The 16,904-nt window shown below is 46.2% G+C and overlaps 1 protein-coding gene across 6 annotated transcripts in view; it reads right to left on the reverse strand.

Moving 5' to 3' along the window:
- DNAJC24 (DnaJ heat shock protein family (Hsp40) member C24) overlaps nucleotides 1–16,904 on the reverse strand; it is a 177,234-nt gene that overhangs the window by 40,098 nt on the left and 120,232 nt on the right. Inside the window, exon 1 of one of the 6 annotated variants that reach the window (XM_068260489.1) lies at nucleotides 7,717–7,776. The exons of the other annotated variants lie outside the window; for them this stretch is intronic. Coding sequence (XP_068116590.1) covers nucleotides 7,717–7,728 — 12 coding nt within the window. The 5' untranslated portion in view covers nucleotides 7,729–7,776. Of the gene's footprint in view, nucleotides 1–7,716; nucleotides 7,777–16,904 lie in introns of those variants that run through there. 6 annotated transcript variants of the gene reach the window in all.

Raw genomic sequence — 16,904 nt, forward strand, 5'->3', positions numbered from 1 at the left:
AAACACACGCGTTTTCCTGCATGGAAACACACGTGGTGTGCAGAAAAAGTATTCAGAAAAACGCGCACAGAAAACTGAAAATCAAGTGTGTTCCCTGCCTGAGGCCTCGTTCACAGTGGTGCGTTGTGGTTTGGTGTAACAGTCGCTTTGTAACGCGGCTTACTGCTCTGAAATGCAAACCTATACAATGTTCACAGTGTGGCGATAGTGTTACGGTGCATTACCAGTAAACGCACATGTTAACAGGTACACTGCAGCATACTTGTCATTGACTGTATGTTTCACTATATGTGACCCAATAAGTCCGTAAAACGCGGTTTGAATTTTTTGCTCCATTGCGTTCCTATTATACAGAGAACACAACGAATGGTTCCGCTGTAAACGTAGACTTACATTGTGGGTCCAGGCGCACAGGACCAAAGTCATAAAATCGCTTCAAACAATAGTACGTATATTGTTTAAAACGATTTTATGACTTTGCAATAGTGCTCAATGCAGGATCGCTGCCAGTAGCTTGCTTCAGAGCAATACAGAATGATATGGTCGACAAATTTTGGTCTGAAATTGGTTGATCGTCGATTGGGCATGCTTGTAGCGGCACAGATTTTCATCCTATTCAATAAAATGATCAAATCAGATGGTCAATCGGGCCGCAAAATCGCTAGATGTACGGCCACCTTTACAGACTCGGTAAGCAAAATCAGGAAAAAGGTATGTTTACATAGTAAGAGGTCTGGTAAGGTCCACTAAGCACAAAAGGTATCCTCTTGTCTATTAAAAAAAAAGAAAAGGAGAGCTGCTCCTTACATTTGGCAGTGGCTGGACACTGCACTGGTTAAGGGCTCTGCCTTTGACATGGGAGACCAGGGTTCAAATCCTAGCCAGGGTGAGTACCTATTCAGTAAGGAGTTCAAGGCAAGACTTCCTAACACTGCAGGATGGCCTCTTGAGCGTGGCCTTAGTGGCTACAGGAGAAAAGCGCTATACAAATGTTCGGATTGTTACATTTACTCCGCTACCTGTGAAAAAGTGAAAGGGTCGCACTAAGTTCTGAATGGGCAGTTTCCATTTAAATAAGCCTAGCTCATGAATTTCACAGTTTATATACCTTCCCTTACAAGCCTGCGATCTTATAAATAATACCCTAGAGATTTGTACAGTCTGCTACTGAACGTCTGGCACCCATTTGCAAGGTAAAATACAATTAATACAAAAGTAACGACTCTATATTGCATTTCCCTTTCACAAGAGTCATGATGGTTACCGCTTACTAATTATGCTTTGGCTATTGGTAAAAGAAATTAACCCACTGCGTGACAATTGCAATTCGCAGCACACTGTCATCCTCTCTACATCTTTTGTGCTAAAAAAAAAAAAAGAAAAAAAAGAAAAAAACAATCTGTTTAGAAGTGATTGAAGTTAAATTAGTCTTGGCCTGAGGCTCAGTCCCTAAATGCCTTCAATCAGAGTTGGTACATCACATTCTGAATATACCGGTCGGGGCAGTAAATAATGGTAAGAGGCTCTGCTTGTTGCCCATAGAAACCAGAGTGAAACAGTTTCTAGGGGCAACACAGACATGTATTCAGTAATTTATACACTAATATGGTGCGGACACACCTCCACAATCCTTTACAGAGAACACTGAACGATTCCCATCACAAAGTATCACCCAGATGGGCTCACAGTCATATTTCCCCATCACCCTCTGTGGCAAATTTTGGGGGAGTTAATCAACCAATAAGTAGTCTTTGGGTTATGGCAAAAAAAACCCCAAAACTACAAAACCAATCAGCACAAATTCGTCCTGTCGGGGGCTCATTCTGTTCCCCCTAAAGGTGGCCACTAATGATCCAATTTCTAGAAAAAAGATCGTTTGAGCGATTAGAAATTCTGATCGGAAGTGAAATATTGTAATACATCGTTCACTACACCATCAACGAACCAATCTTTGCTTCCTATCTATCACAACCAACAAGAAAATCCAAATTTTGGTTTGACGAAAATTAATTCGGACGACATTTTTTTCACTCGTTCATAATCGATTGTGTCCATCAATGGAGGTTGTTTACAACCAATCCGATCAGAATTTCTGATCGCTCGAATAATTTTTCGCTAGAAATTGGACAGTTAGTGGCCACCTTTAGTCTCTAATATATACTCTAGTATTAGTCACTCAGCAGCTGTGCAGCCTCTATATGATGTATAAGAGCAACACACATCGTCGTATAGACAAGACAAATAACATTTATATTGCACTTTTCTTCTGGCCGGCTCAAAACCCCAGAGCTGCAACCACTAAGGCACTCCACAGGTAGTAGCAGTGTTAGGGAGTCTAGCCCAAGGTTTCCAAGAAGAGCCGAGATTCGAACCCTCGTATTTTGTGTCAGAGCCCTTAACCAGTACACTATCCAGCCACTCAGCAGTAGTGCAGAGGTGCCCACAAGCCTATGGGATTACACAGGAAAAGTAATTTAAAGGGGAACTTCAGCCTAAACAAACATACTGTCATTAAGTTACATTAGTTATGTTAATTAGAATAGATAGGTAATATAATCTCTTACCCACCCTGTTTTAAAAGAACAGGCAAATGTTTGTGATTCATGGGGGCTGCCATCTTTGTCATGGGGGCAGCCATCTTTTTGGTTGAAAGGAGGTGACCAGGAGCAGGAGACACAGTTCCAACTGTCCTGTGTCCTGATTACCCCTCCCAGCTGCACACGCTAGGCTTCAAATGTCAAATTCAAAATGTAAACAACAAAAAAATTGCACCAAAACAGCAGAACGAGAACAACAAAATCAGAAATCCCATCATGCTTTGCACAGCATCAGGGGAAAAAAGCCCGGGTAGTTTTCTTCTGTGCAGCTAAAAATGAGGCTAGTATTAGAGAAACAAAGTTCTGATGCTGTGAAACTGTTAAGGAACACAAAGCCTTTTTCAGTGCTGCTGAGTCGATTTTTAGTCCTGAGGTTCACTTTAAGAAGGAAGAAAGAAAGAAAGAAAGAAAGAAAGAAAGAAAGAAAGAAAGAAAGAAAGAAAGAAAGAAAGAAAGAAAGAAAGAAAGAAAGAAAGAAAGAAAGAAAGAAAGAAAGAAAGAAAGAAAGAAAAGAGAAAGAGATAGAGAGACCATTGCAGCAGACGCCTACACTCCATCTACTTACAAGTTTCCCTAACTCTGCAATATGCAACGGTAGGAAAATTGATGGGAGGGAAAATGGAAAAAGGAATGCCGACGACATCTATGCCCATTAAAGGCCCACCTGGGTTTTAGAATGGTATATGTATACAAAGAGTGGGCAAAAATGTCGAGGCAGGGCTTCTAGGCGCACGCTGTGCAGTGCCTGAGTTTGGTGCGGCTATAGAAGTAACGCTACAGTCCATGCCTTGCATACACCGGACACCAAATTACTTCTCCCTTCAAGTTGCTATGACTGGGAGGGGGAATAGAAATTAACCGCCATTCGGCTCACCCTGTGCCAAAAAGACCATTACTGTTGTAATAATAAAATGCAATTTCAAATTCAAAATATCCTTTTCACAGACGAAACTTAACCGGTTCCAGGCTGACACAGTTGAAATCTACGCCCTGCATATGGCTGCGTGGATCTGACAGGATGTAGATTTCAAAACTCGTCGCTAAAGTACATTTGGACAAGCCAGCTTCATTTTGACATAACAAGGGGCGTTATGCATGGAAGAAAAAAAAAATAACACATCATTTCAAGAAAAACACCTGCTACCTACAGTAAAATATGGTGGTGGTTCCATCATGCTGTGGGGCTGTGTGGCCAGTGCAGGGACTGGGAATCTTGTCAAAGTTGAGGGATGCATGGATTCTACTCAGTATCAGCAGATTCTGGAGACCAATGTCCAGGAATCAGTGACAAAGCTGAAGATGTGCCGCGGCTGGATCTTTCAACAAGACAACGACCCTAAACACTACTAAAAATCCACTAAGCAATTCGTGCAGCAAAACAAGTACATTTCTGGAGTGGACATCTCAGTCCTCAGACCTGAATATAACTGAAAATCTGTGGTGTGAGTTAAAGAGAGCTGTCCATGCTCGGAAGCCATCAAACCTGAATGAACTAGAGATGTTTTGTAAAAAGGAATGGTCCAAAATACCTCCAACCAGAATCTAGACTCTCATTGGAACCTACAGGAAGCGTTTAGAGGCTGTAATTTCTGCAAAAGGAGGATCTACTAAATATTGATTTCATTTCTTTTTTGTGGTGCCCAAATGTATGCACCTGCCTAATTTCGTTTCAACAATTATTGTGCACTTTCTGTAAATCCAATAAACTTCATTTCACTTCTCAAATATCACTGTGTGTGTCTCCTATATGATATATTTAACTGACATTTTTTATCGTAACAACCAATGATTTATACAGGAAAATTATGAAGATTAACAACGTTGCCCAAACTTTCGCATCCCACTGTATTAAAGAGGAGTTTTGAGTTGGAGGTGTCATAAAGTGAGGAGGAGTATTTGCGTATATACTCCACAGCCCTGGGGAATACACAATGAGTTTTTTCGGCCAATTTACTGGCTGATCATTTTTCTGTTCGATTATTCTGTATGGATTTCCATTCACTTTATGAAAAACAGTTCAGAAAAACAATCAAAATCAGTTCGGACCTGGCGGAAATTATCTATCGAGCCATCTATCTGCCCAAAAATCTCATGGTGTATTCCCAGCATAAGGCCCACAACCACATGTAAATTCTCCTGTCAGCTGGGAAAAAAATAAAATAAAAAAAAAGAACTTGAAACAAAGCAGATGATCATAGGGAAAAAAAATTGCCATTCCTTGTGTCCATTGTTCCCACCTCATTTGGGCAGAGCTCTTTCCTTATGTGTTACAAATTTGGTGCCTTCATTTATGATGCATAGTACATCGTTTATTGTGCAGTGCCACGGAAGATGATGACATTATATAAATCCAAAATAATAGGAACAGGAAGTGGAATTACATCATGTGACCACATTTTAGAACTAAAAACAGTATATACAAAGTTTAGTAATGGCTCAGAACCTCTTTGGTCTTTTAACACACTCTGGGCCATATTCTATTGCTGAACTCGCCAGCGCTAAGCACTGGCGAGTTCTTAACTTAGGCGATGGGGGCATCGCCTAATCTTACTAAACTTTAGACCCCCCCAGGCGCAAAAGAACTCGCTTGGGCGATATAATCGCCCAGCGAGTTCTTACCACGGTATCCAATTACCCTGTTCATGCAACGCTTCCCGGCAGACATGAGCGTTAGCTGGTTTAGACCTGCTTTTTGCAGGTCTAAGCTAACGCACATCGTCGCCGCAGCATCTGGGGGTCTCCTTTGACAAGGAGACCCCCAGAGCTCCCCGTCGGGTCGCCGCACAATTTAGAAGCCCCCGCGCAGCTCTCCAAAGGCTCCCGTCATTATACGTACCGCCACCGGTCACCCGACGCCTCTCGCCGCAAAATCCACCACGTAATTACAGTGTATCTAACACTGTAATTACTGTGCGCATAGAAGGAGCCCGGGCAAAGCATCTTTGAATCTGCAGCCAGGCTCCCCATTGGTCCGCTGTCTGAGCCAATAAAATGGCTCACACAGCGGACCAATGGGGAGCCCAGGCTGCAGATTCAAAGGTAATTACGTGGTGGATTTTGCGGCGAGAGGAGTCGGGTGATCGGCGGCGGTACGTATAATGACAGGGGAGCCTTTGGAGAGCTGCGCGGGGGCTTCTAAATTGTGTGGCGACCCGACAGGGAGCTCTGGGGGTCTCCTTATTAAAGGAGACCCCCAGATGCTGCGGCAAAAGATGGCGATGTTCAGCGGGCGAGTGCGCATGTGTGGGGAGTGAGGCCGTGGTGCTGATGGACAGCACCACAGCGTAAACCTCACTCCCCATCACTCGGTAAAAGGGAGCATCGCTCAGGCTTTCACCTGAGTAATGCTCCCTAACGATCGGCCATCGCGCGAAGGATATGGGCAATAGGACCGAGCGGTTTTGGTAGCGTTTTTAGAACCGCTTGCAGATGTGGAAACACTTGGGTAATGTATTTCAATGGGCTGGTGCACACCAGAGCGTTTTGCAGAAACGCATACTCCCGGGCTGCAGCATTTTTTGGATTTTGGAGGAGTTTCTGCCTCAATGTAAAGTATAGGAAAAACGCAAAACGCTTGGTAAACCGCCAGATCAGAGCGGTTTTCCAGCGTTTTTTTTGTTACAGTAGCTGTTCAGTAACAGCTTTACTGTAACAATATATGAAATCTGCTACACAAAAACGCTCCACAAAACCACAAAACACTAGCTTAAACACTTCATAATAATAAGAAAAACCTCTTCCAAAATCGCTAGCGTTTTGCGGATCTGCTAGCGGTTTTTGGTGTGCACTAGGCCTTTCTGCTAGTTTTCTCCTAGGTGACATTTTCCCACCCTATTAATAAACTGTCTTTTAAGCCACCAGAAAGCAAGAAAATACTTTCAATGACACTTTTTTTTACCTACTTTTTATGTACTTTCAATTGCAGCGTGCTGTAAAGTTATTTTAAACAGAAGATGAAAAATGATGTCCTAGATAATTTTCATCTTAACTTTTCAGCACTCTGCAATTGAAAAAGTACCCAAAAATTAGTGAAAAAGTACTATCAAATTTATTTTGAGTATTTTATTGCTTACTAGTGGCAAAAAAGGTATTTTATTACTAATTGTGAAAATATCACCTAGGACAAAACTCAGGAGAAAAAGTGAATAGCATATCGGCCCGTGTGTCCCATATGTGGAGATTTCGCTTCAGTTCCGGACTGCGTTACTCCGTACCAGTAACCCTGGTAGTTGTAGAGACAGAAAATGAAAGATATTCTCCCAGATGAGGACCCAAAACAGCATTAAAGTGGTATTGTCATTAAAAAAAAAAAATGTTTCCCTTCTAAAACTTTAAACACAGAAAAAAAAAAAAAAAGAAAAAAGAAAAGAATATAAATCACTATGAGCCTGAGGTCTTTCAAAAGCATGTTTGCACCTCGCTGAAGCTGACCGATATCATTGCTGGCTGCAGGACAGAGTATCAGAAATAATTCGGGAGTAAATAGAACAGATTCTATGCTCCCTTCGCCATCTTCCTGGACGACCTAATTGTTCTGCTAGTCGGTTTGGTGAATTCTTTAGTTGGGTTGAATCAACGCATGCGCAGTCCGACTGTGCGCATGGCCTCCTCGCTCTCCCGTCGCCAGGAGTGATCTGTGCCCAGGCAGTACTACTGCGCAGAATGTTCCCAGCGATGGCTGTGCATGCCCCATGTACGTGGCGACTACAGGAATTACTGGGCTAACTAGTTGAGGTTTGAGGAGGCATGGGAGGACGGCAAGGGAGCCATCGGACTGAAAGGAAGCCCAGGGTATATGTATACATTTTTTTTCTTCTCAGGTTTCCAAGTTTATTAAATTTGTATACAAAATTTACATAATCCTGCATCAACTTGGTATTATCTGCATCTTCATGACCATCCCTAATAAACACACATTAGGATGACAACAGGAATAGTTGCTGTGAATGTATTATTTTTGTTGTAATACAAAAACACTAAGGACTACAAACCAACACCAGCCAATAGGATCAGTGTTATTAAATGTAGATTAGCAGCTAAAATTCACAGCAAGGGCTCCTGGGAAGTAAGTGTATTCCTATAATCAGCTGTCACAGTTTTTGTGAATGGCAGCACCAACCTCTCCCATCATCAGCTCTGCTGCAAGTTTGGTCAGAAATAGCCATGAAGTTGTTCTTTGGGGTTTAGGAGGTCCTCTTTATGGCAAATAATGAAAACCACAAAGGTGCAGCAAGCCAGCAATCATTTTCCACCAACATCTATGAAAGCGGAATCTGGTTGCTATGGGTTACTGCCCTTTGCACACCATCCATGCATCCCCTGGGATGCTTAAATAATCCTGGCTGCTCTTCTTCTCCCTTTAGTCTGGACTTCAAAACCTGAAAGGTGTTATTGCTGGGTGTACAGTAACAAAAGATGTAGAACAAAAATATGAAGTTGTTATGAGATGCCAGAAAGCTCATATAATACAACACACTACTGCCCCCTAAAGCTTATGAGAGGATAGGAATATAAGCCTTCTCATCCGACGGACCATTTCTGCAATCCGAGATTTCCTGGCACCAGGTTTGTTTTGTGTTGCTGCTACTGAGCCAAGCTGTTTCTTCATATTTGGGAAATATTTTGCCTGCTTGTGTTAACTGTGCTTTTTATGGACTACAAGGATGCAAATGTGCCAGTATTATAATGCAAACACACACACAAGAAGAGAGATAAATGTAGGAAAATATTAACCTGTGATGTGCAAGATTATCAAGCTGGTGCAAAGAAAGTTGATTCAAAAGTAGATTTGTTGCCTAACTCATCAGATCAACTGACCAGACAGCAAATTTATAAAATGAAGACAAGGATTTCACTACTTAGAAGAACTGCAACATTTTGATTCATTTTGGTCACATCTTGGCAAATTAGCTGTGTACAGTATGTTTAAACACACAAAATGCATCTCTGTGCATACGCACACACACTCCTCCCCCTGCCATGAAACTAGCTATAATACTAAACAAACATGCAAGTTAGTTTATTGTTACAGTCTCTTCCAGTGGATCACCCTGCCTCTGGTCTGACTGATACAAGGATTGTTAAGGCCTCATTCACACTATATGCGCATTTTGGCAGCGGGTATAGTATGCATAAAGAGCACTTCTGACGTTCAGACTATGCATGCTGTGCAACAGTGCGATGCACTATTGCACTGCTGCATGCAATTTTGCCAAAGTGCATTGATGATCGCATTCACTGTAATGAATAGGATCAGCAGCGCAACTCACGGCAACGTGAATGCCCCGGAGTATATTTTTAAATAAAATTTGTTGCAGATGGTTAAGCTAGCACTTTGCTAGCTAAATATGTCTCCCAAGTGCCTCCATCCCCCCCCCCCAAAAAAAAAAAAAATACATACCCCCCAGGGATCCCACGATGGCGCAGCCTCCCAATCAGCTCCAGGCTTCGCTATGGGGAGGATCGGGACTACGCATGACGTCATGACGTAGATGACGTCATGTCCCGATCGTCTCCACAGTGACGACCGAAGCTAGATACTGAAGCTGCGGCTCTCGCGCGATTGCGGACGGGTAAATATTACCGGCGGAGATCGGGGGGATCAGAGGGGTGCCGGAAGGCTTGGGGGGTATATTTAGCTATCAAAGTGCTAGCTTAGGCATTTAAAACAACTTTTATTTAAAAGACTCCTCCCGCGGACGCAGCATCGGAAACTGCGTACCGCCAGGGAGGTTAACAGTAACCATAGCCCCTGTGTCCTCCTTTAACAGTAGCCATGCTCCCTGTGTCCTCCTTTAACAGTAACTATGCCCCCCTGTGTCCTCCTTTAACAGTAGCCATGCCCCCTGTGTCCTCCTTTAACAGTAGCCATGCCCCCTGTGGCCTCCTTTAACAGTAACCATGCCCCCTGTGTCCTCTAACAGTAACCATGCCCCCCTGTGTCCTCCTTTAACAGTAGCCATGCCCCCTGTGTCCTCCTTTAACAGTAGCCATGGCCCCTGTGTCCTCCTTTAACAGTAGCCATGCTCCCTGTGTCCTCCTTTAACAGTAACTATGCCCCCCTGTGTCCTCCTTTAACAGTAGCCATGCCCCCTGTGTCCTCCTTTAACAGTAACCATGCCCCCGTGTCCTCCTTTAACAGTAGCCATGGCCCCTGTGTCCTCCTTTAACAGTAGCCATGCTCCCTGTGTCCTCCTTTAACAGTAACTATGCCCCCCTGTGTCCTCCTTTAACAGTAGCCATGCCCCCTGTGTCCTCCTTTAACAGTAACTATGCCCCTTGTGTCCTCCTTTAACAGTAACCATGCTCCCTATGTCCTCCTTTAACAGTAGCCATGCTCCCTGTGTCCTCCTTTAACAGTAGCCATGCTCCCTGTGTCCTCCTTTAACAGTAGCCATGCCCCCGTGTCCTCCTTTAACAGTAGCCATGCCCCCGTGTCCTCCTTTAACAGTAGCCATGCCTCCGTGTCCTCCTTTAACAGTAGCTATGCCCCCCTGTGTCCTCCTTTAACAGTAACCATGCTCCCTGTGTCCTCCTTTAACAGTAGCCATGCTCCCTGTGTCCTCCTTTAACAGTAGCCATGCCCCCCTGTGTCCTCCTTTAACAGTAGCCATGCTCCCTGTGTCCTCCTTTAACAGTAGCCATGCTCCCTGTGTCCTCCTTTAACAGTAGCCATGCTCCCTGTGTCCTCCTTTAACAGTAGCCATGCTCCCTGTGTCCTCCTTTAACAGTAACCATGGCCCGTGTCTCCCTTTAACAGTAGCCATGGCCCCTGTGTCCTCCTTTAACAGTAACCATGCTCCCTGTGTCCTCCTTTAACAGTAGCCATGCCCCCTGTGTCCTCCTTTAACAGTAACCATGCTCCCTGTGTCCTCCTTTAACAGTAGCCATGCTCCTTGTGTCCTCCTTTAACAGTAACCATGCTCCCTGTGTCCTCCTTTAACAGTAGCCATGCTCCTTGTGTCCTCCTTTAACAGTAACCATGCTCCCTGTGTCCTCCTTTAACAGTAACCATGCTCTCTGTGTCCTCCTTTAACAGTAACCATGCTCCCTGTGTCCTCCCTGTGTCCTCCAGTAACCATGCCCTCTGTGTCCTCCTTTAACAGTAGCCATGCCCCCTGTGTCCTCCTTTAACAGTAACCATGCCCCCGTGTCCTCCTTTAAAAATAGCCATGCCCCCCTGTGTCCTCCTTTAACAGTAGCCATGCTCCCCGTGTCCTCCTTTAACAGTAACCATGGCCCCTGTGTCCTCCTTTAACAGTAACCATGGCCCCTGTGTCCTCCTTTAACAGTATCCATGCCCAGTGTGTCCTCCTTTAACAGTATCCATGCCCAGTGTGTCCTCCTTTAAAAAAAGCCATGCCCCCCCCCCCCGTGTCCTTTAACAGTAGCCATGCTCCCTGTGTCCTCCTTTAACAGTAGCCATGCCCCGTGTCTCCCTTTAACAGTAGCCATGGCCCCTGTGTCCTCCTTTAACAGTAACCATGCTCTCTGTGTCCTCCTTTAACAGTAACCATGCTCCCTGTGTCCTCCTTTAACAGTAACCATGCTCCCTGTGTCCTCCAGTAACCATGCCCCCTGTGTCCTCCTTTAACAGTAACCATGCCCTCTGTGTCCTCCTTTAACAGTAACCATGCTCCCTGTGTCCTCCTTTAACAGTAGCCATGCCCCCGTGTCCTCCTTTAACAGTAGCCATGGCCCCTGTGTCCTCCTTTAACAGTAACCATGCCCCCTGTGTCCTCCTTTAACAGTATCCATGCCCCCTGTGTCCTCCTTTAACAGTAACCATGCCCCGTGTCCTCCTTTAACAGTAGCCATGCCCCCTGTGTCCTCCTTTAACAGTATCCATGCCCCCTGTGTCCTCCTTTAACAGTAACCATGCCCCCTGTGTCCTCCTTTAACAGTAGCCATGGCCCCTGTGTCCTCCTTTAACAGTAACCATGCCCCCTGTGTCCTCCTTTAACAGTAGCCATGCCCCCTGTGTCCTCCTTTAACAGTAACCATGCCCCCTGTGTCCTCCTTTAACAGTATCCATGCCCCCTGTGTCCTCCTTTAACAGTATCCATGCCCCCTGTGTCCTCCTTTAACAGTATCCATGCCCCCTGTGTCCTCCTTTAAAAATAGCCATGCCCCCCTGTGTCCTCCATAAAAAAAAAAAAAAAAAAAAAATCAAAGCACCTTTGTGTTCTCCTTTAACAGGCAGCATTGTGTCTGTATACTTATATGTAGGGCTGTCTCCCTATTACAATTGGTGTTTAGTGGTCCCTGTGTGTAAATAAAACAAACATACAGCCAGTGAAGCTTGTCTGATGCCACACTCCTCGAATTCCATGCCAGAACAAAACTTGACTTTGGGTGATGCGGTTACATTACGTATCCATCCGCCACTTGCAGCTGCACGGAATGGATGAAGAAGCCGGACTATCTCGTTTTAGCAATGGGGGAAGTGGTACTATTTTGTCTTGTGCACATTTCAAAATGACACAGAACCCCTGAAGGGTTATCACGAAACCCCGGTTGAGAATCCCTGCTCTACTGGATTAAAATCTGGGCAGTAATGTTAAAGGTGGTGTGATTCTTTAGTCTACACCACCTTCTTCTATAGCTCCATGGTACAGTGCTGAAGCTCACATGCCCACTGATGGCCACTTTGCTGGACAGAGATCAGCAGGAGCACTTGAACTTCTGCACTGTTGGCAGCATTATTATTCTTCGCATCAGTTTTCTTTCAAAATGAAATTATCTAAATTACCACACCAATCCTGCATGGGTAGTCAGTCAGTTCATTCACAATTCACTCAAAATGAGGAATTTACTACCTTAAAGGGGATCTCTTGTATTTTTAAAATGCTACAACTGACACTTACCTGGGGCTTCTATCGGCCCCCTGCAGCTGTAATGTCCCGCGCCGTTCTATTCGTCTAGTTAGTGGAATAATTAGCAGGTTACCGGCAGCGAGGAACCTCAGCATCAGAGGAGGACAGCACGGGACATTACAGCTGATGGGGGCCGATAGAAGCCCAGGTAAGAGTCAGTTTTAGCTTTTTTAAAAATACAAGAGAACGCTTTTAATTACCGTTTAATTGCCAACGCTCTCAAACACGTTTCCACCAATGTAAGTCTACATTTTTACTTTAAAGGATACCTGACTAGAGGCAATGTTACCTAAGGTAAGCACAGAGGTATGTTCATGCTAGATCCACATACCTCTGTGCGTTATCTGTCCCTTTCCTTATTCCCCCTGGTCCCCGTAATCTCCCCTTGAAAAATATGACTTGGCTACAGTCAAATTTTCAGACAGGAAGAGGCAGGTTTCCAGGGATGTTCTTTCCTATCACTCTCCCATTTCCTCCTAAGGGGGAGAGGTGAGTGGGGCTGGTAAGAGGAAATTGGAGGGTGATAGGAGGAAACCTAGCAGAAAGCCTGCTTCTTCCTGTCTGAAAATTTGACTTTAGCCAAAAATCAAATATTTCAAACAGTGATTAGGGGGAGCGGGAGGAAGGATGAGATAAGATAAGAATAGAACTTACCTCTAATGGTCCCCCGCAGACGTCCTGTGCCCGCGCAGCCATGTACCTATGCTCCAGTCCCCGCCTCTGGTTCACGTCTGGGATTCCCGACTTTTAAGACTGAACTGGGCCTGCACAATACACTCCTGGTGACGTCAGCGGGAGCGAGGGTGCGGCCGTGCAGGGGCAGTGGTTTTCCGACTTTACAGTCGGAAATTCCAGAAGTGAACCGGAGGTGGGGACCGGAACATCGGTGAGTGGCTGCGCGGGCACAGGACGTATGCGGGGGACCATTAGAAGCCCCAGGTAAGTTCAACAGTTTTTCCCCCTACAGCACTCCTTTAACTGCAACATGTGAATGATTTTAAGCAGCTCAGATAGAATTCAGTTTAACTTTTTTTGTTGTTAATATAATAGCCCCTGCCCCCTATTGTTTTTCTTGAGTCTTGACTGCATTTTGGCAGTTTTATCACAGTCCCCCAGTTCTAAAACCAACTTCTTTGGGGGGATTCAGACAACTTTTAGAAAAGTGGCTCCTCAAAAACAATACAGTATAATCTCGTTATAGTAAACTTCACGGGACCAGGAAAAGTGGTTTACTACAGCAGAAGTTTACTATATCAAAAATTGTCCTAGAAATGGCCCAGCATGCCCTGGTACATTCTCTGCTGCAAAGGGCCAACTCTGTCCTCCCATTGAATGGGGTGAGAGACTCTAAGGTTCCTCAGCTTTCCGTGTCAGAAAAAAGAGGCAGAAGTCAACTGCAGCAGAGAAGATTGTGCCAGAACCGAGGCTTTCTTACCTGAGGTCCCTGCTTCAGGCCTGTGCTGAGCAGGGACTGTCCTGTGCTAACTGGCCGCTCCAGCATGGAGCGGCCAGCTCATTCCCCCCCTACCACTTCCACTACTCACCTGGGGGAGGAAGAAGACTCTTTGCCGGAGGAAAACATTGCTCTGAACGCTGTAGCTTGGCTGAAGGCCACAAAGAAGTGTGAAGAAACACTTGCGAAACTGAAATACAATTTTGCTAAAGCTAAGTATAGGTATGGGCTCAAGTGGAGGCCAGAGTACCTATGGCAGGATGATGAGTTATTGGGCTTCAGACAGCAGATCAAGGCCCAAAAGGCAAGACTTACCGAATTGGAGGCCATTGGAGGCCCTTTTGTTGAGCAACTACACCTTAAAAAACGCTTCAAGTCCATGCTGATGCCTGACACAGATGTGGATGACAGCGACTCGGAGGAGGACTGCGTTGTGCTAGAGGATGAGTGCACCCCTCCGGAAAAGCCAACGTGGATCAAGACCGAGCTGTCCCAGTCGCAGATCCCGCTTGGCCAGGGTGATCCCATGGAGGAGGAAGAGGTGCCGGAAACTGAAGAAGAAGTGGTGGTGAGTGATACAGAGCTAGTACCTGGTCCTGTGGCGGGTGACTGTGCGAGTGTCAGCGGTGCTTGTGTTACTGTCCCCACTGCTGGGGGTCTTGGCGGCATGGAAAACGCTGCTGGGGCCTCTGGTGTGGCAGGGGATGGTGGCGTGAGTGCTGCGGCCGCGGCTACCACACTCCCCTCTGTAATACCTGGGGGGGATAGTGTGGCTGGAGCTGCGGCAGCCTCCTCAGTCGCCCACATGGCTTCCTCTCCTGCTGTGGCCTTGGGTCCTGTGGTTGGGTTACCTGCTGTGCCTGACGTGGGGTCCCGGGTGAGGCAGGGGGGGAGGGCGTGTGCCAGGGGCTACAGGGAACGCTCTCCGCACCGCGGCGAGGCTTCCCAACATGGCGCCGGCTCTCGGAGCGGCGTCTCAGACACGCCAACTAAACTTCCGGTTGGCGAGGCGGAAGTGACGCACGCGTCCAAAAGTCCGCGTCAATCCGGAATCTCCATAGGCGGCAACAGCGCTGAACGCGTACTTCAAGGCGTTTTGGAGGCGGCTGAAAATCCGCATGCACCAGGAAACCCCATTGAAGGTGGTAAGCCTGAACGCGGACTTTCCGGAGAAGCTGACGCGACTCAACTTCCGCATCCAAACGGAAACCTTACACAAATCAAGGCAGATGAAGGCGGAAACAAGCCTGAGCAAGCAGAGAGCCTACCAGAAGGAGGAATTCCGCCCCTGGAGACGGAAAGGGATGCAGGAGAAGCGGAGAAATTGCCTAAGGAGGTGGATCCCGGGGAGGAGGGTGCAGATGAGGAGGAGGTGATCATTTTGGTACAAAGGAATCCATCTGGACATGGGAACAACCAGGCAGCAACAGCAAGGGAATCCGCAGTGGTGCAGGGGATGCCAGAAGATTCTAGGTCTGCTGACCATGGACTTTTGGGCACTGCTCCTGATGGTGAGCTAAATAAAGATGTTGTGCAAATGGCTGGGCAACCTTGCCTCAAAATGGATCTGTCAGTGGAGGAATTTACTGAGGAGGATTTTGCCCAAGGCCAGAGTCTGGAAGTTCCGGAATCATCCATGGATACTTCAGAGGCTGGGTTTGAACAACTAGCCCAAAAATTATGCCCTTGAGATTCGGGTGAGACGGAGGGCAGCAGTGGTCCTGAGGAGCAGAGCGAAGTCGAGGAAGATGGTGAGATAAAAACTCTGATAACTTTAAAGCAAAAAACGAAAAAAGTAAAAAAAAGGAAAAATAAGATTAATAAGGCTAAAAAAATTGACATTAATATTAGTAGGAGTGGTAAGAAGCACAAGGGAATTTCTGCCGCAATGTGTGCGGATAAAGCTGATGCATCTTCTGCAGAGGTCCAGGGTGGTAAAGGGGAGGGTGAAGGTGGTAAAGGGGAGGGTGAGGGTGGGCAGAAGCCCCCTACTTTCATACAAGAGGTAGAAGGTGGGGAGATCCTATTAACCCGGGAAGAGCAAGGTACATCCAAGGGGAAAGGTTATAGGGACCTTGATGCATTATTTGAAAGAAATCTCTTTTCTGACGATGAGAATAAAGGGAAAGAAGGGGGGAAGAAGAAATCAAAGAAAAAATATCCAGAACCCCCACCAGTTGTATTGGAGGACTTGATAACAGAGTTCAAGTCCGCCAACTCTACATATAGGGTAGAAAAGACCAGATTGGTCATAATGAATGACCACACAGGTGAGGCCGATACCCACTCGGTGGAACCAGGGGGATACTATGAGGGGCTATACCTGGTGGGCAAGGGTGACCCTAACTGCGGAAGACAACTGGAGTTTAGGGCCGACGGAAAAAGAGTAGTAGTAGAAAATGATATTTTCAAGAGATTCAATTTCAATGGTAAAATGGAGTGGATGGAAACTATTTTTGGCTTAGGGCCCAATGCCCCCAGGTATGAGCCTCCTCCTCCCCCTGTTTCCACTGAGGTTGGGCCTGACCAAGGTATCCCTAAAGGGGCAAACATGCCCAGTGGTGAGGAAATTTCAGACAGTGTAATGATCGGGGCTGTTGGAGGTGCCGAGGCGGAGCCGGAGCTGCCGGAGCTTGAAAGTGTAACAAGGGTTGGATTTCCAGCCCTTGGTCCAGCACAAAACCCAGGGGCCCTTGCTCCTCTGGCAGCGTCGGCTCGGGGCGCGTCCACAGCTAGATCAGTGTCTTATTCAAGAGCGGTGAGGGGTGCTGTTTCTGGGAGGAGGGTTGTGGCTCCCCTGGAGACAGATTTGGCAGCCCATGCCCCAGGTCGAAGGAACGTCATCCGTCTTAAGTGGGAGCATGCCTCTGCCATCCCCACTAAGCGTGAATTTGTGAAGTATCTTTTCGACCTGGGGTTTAGGCCTGCAGACCTTTATGCTATTCTGTCTCCAGGGGACCCTCCGTTGTACTACGATGT

This window comes from Hyperolius riggenbachi, chromosome 11 (assembly GCF_040937935.1).
Source record: "Hyperolius riggenbachi isolate aHypRig1 chromosome 11, aHypRig1.pri, whole genome shotgun sequence".
Taxonomy (NCBI): Eukaryota; Metazoa; Chordata; class Amphibia; order Anura; family Hyperoliidae; genus Hyperolius; species Hyperolius riggenbachi.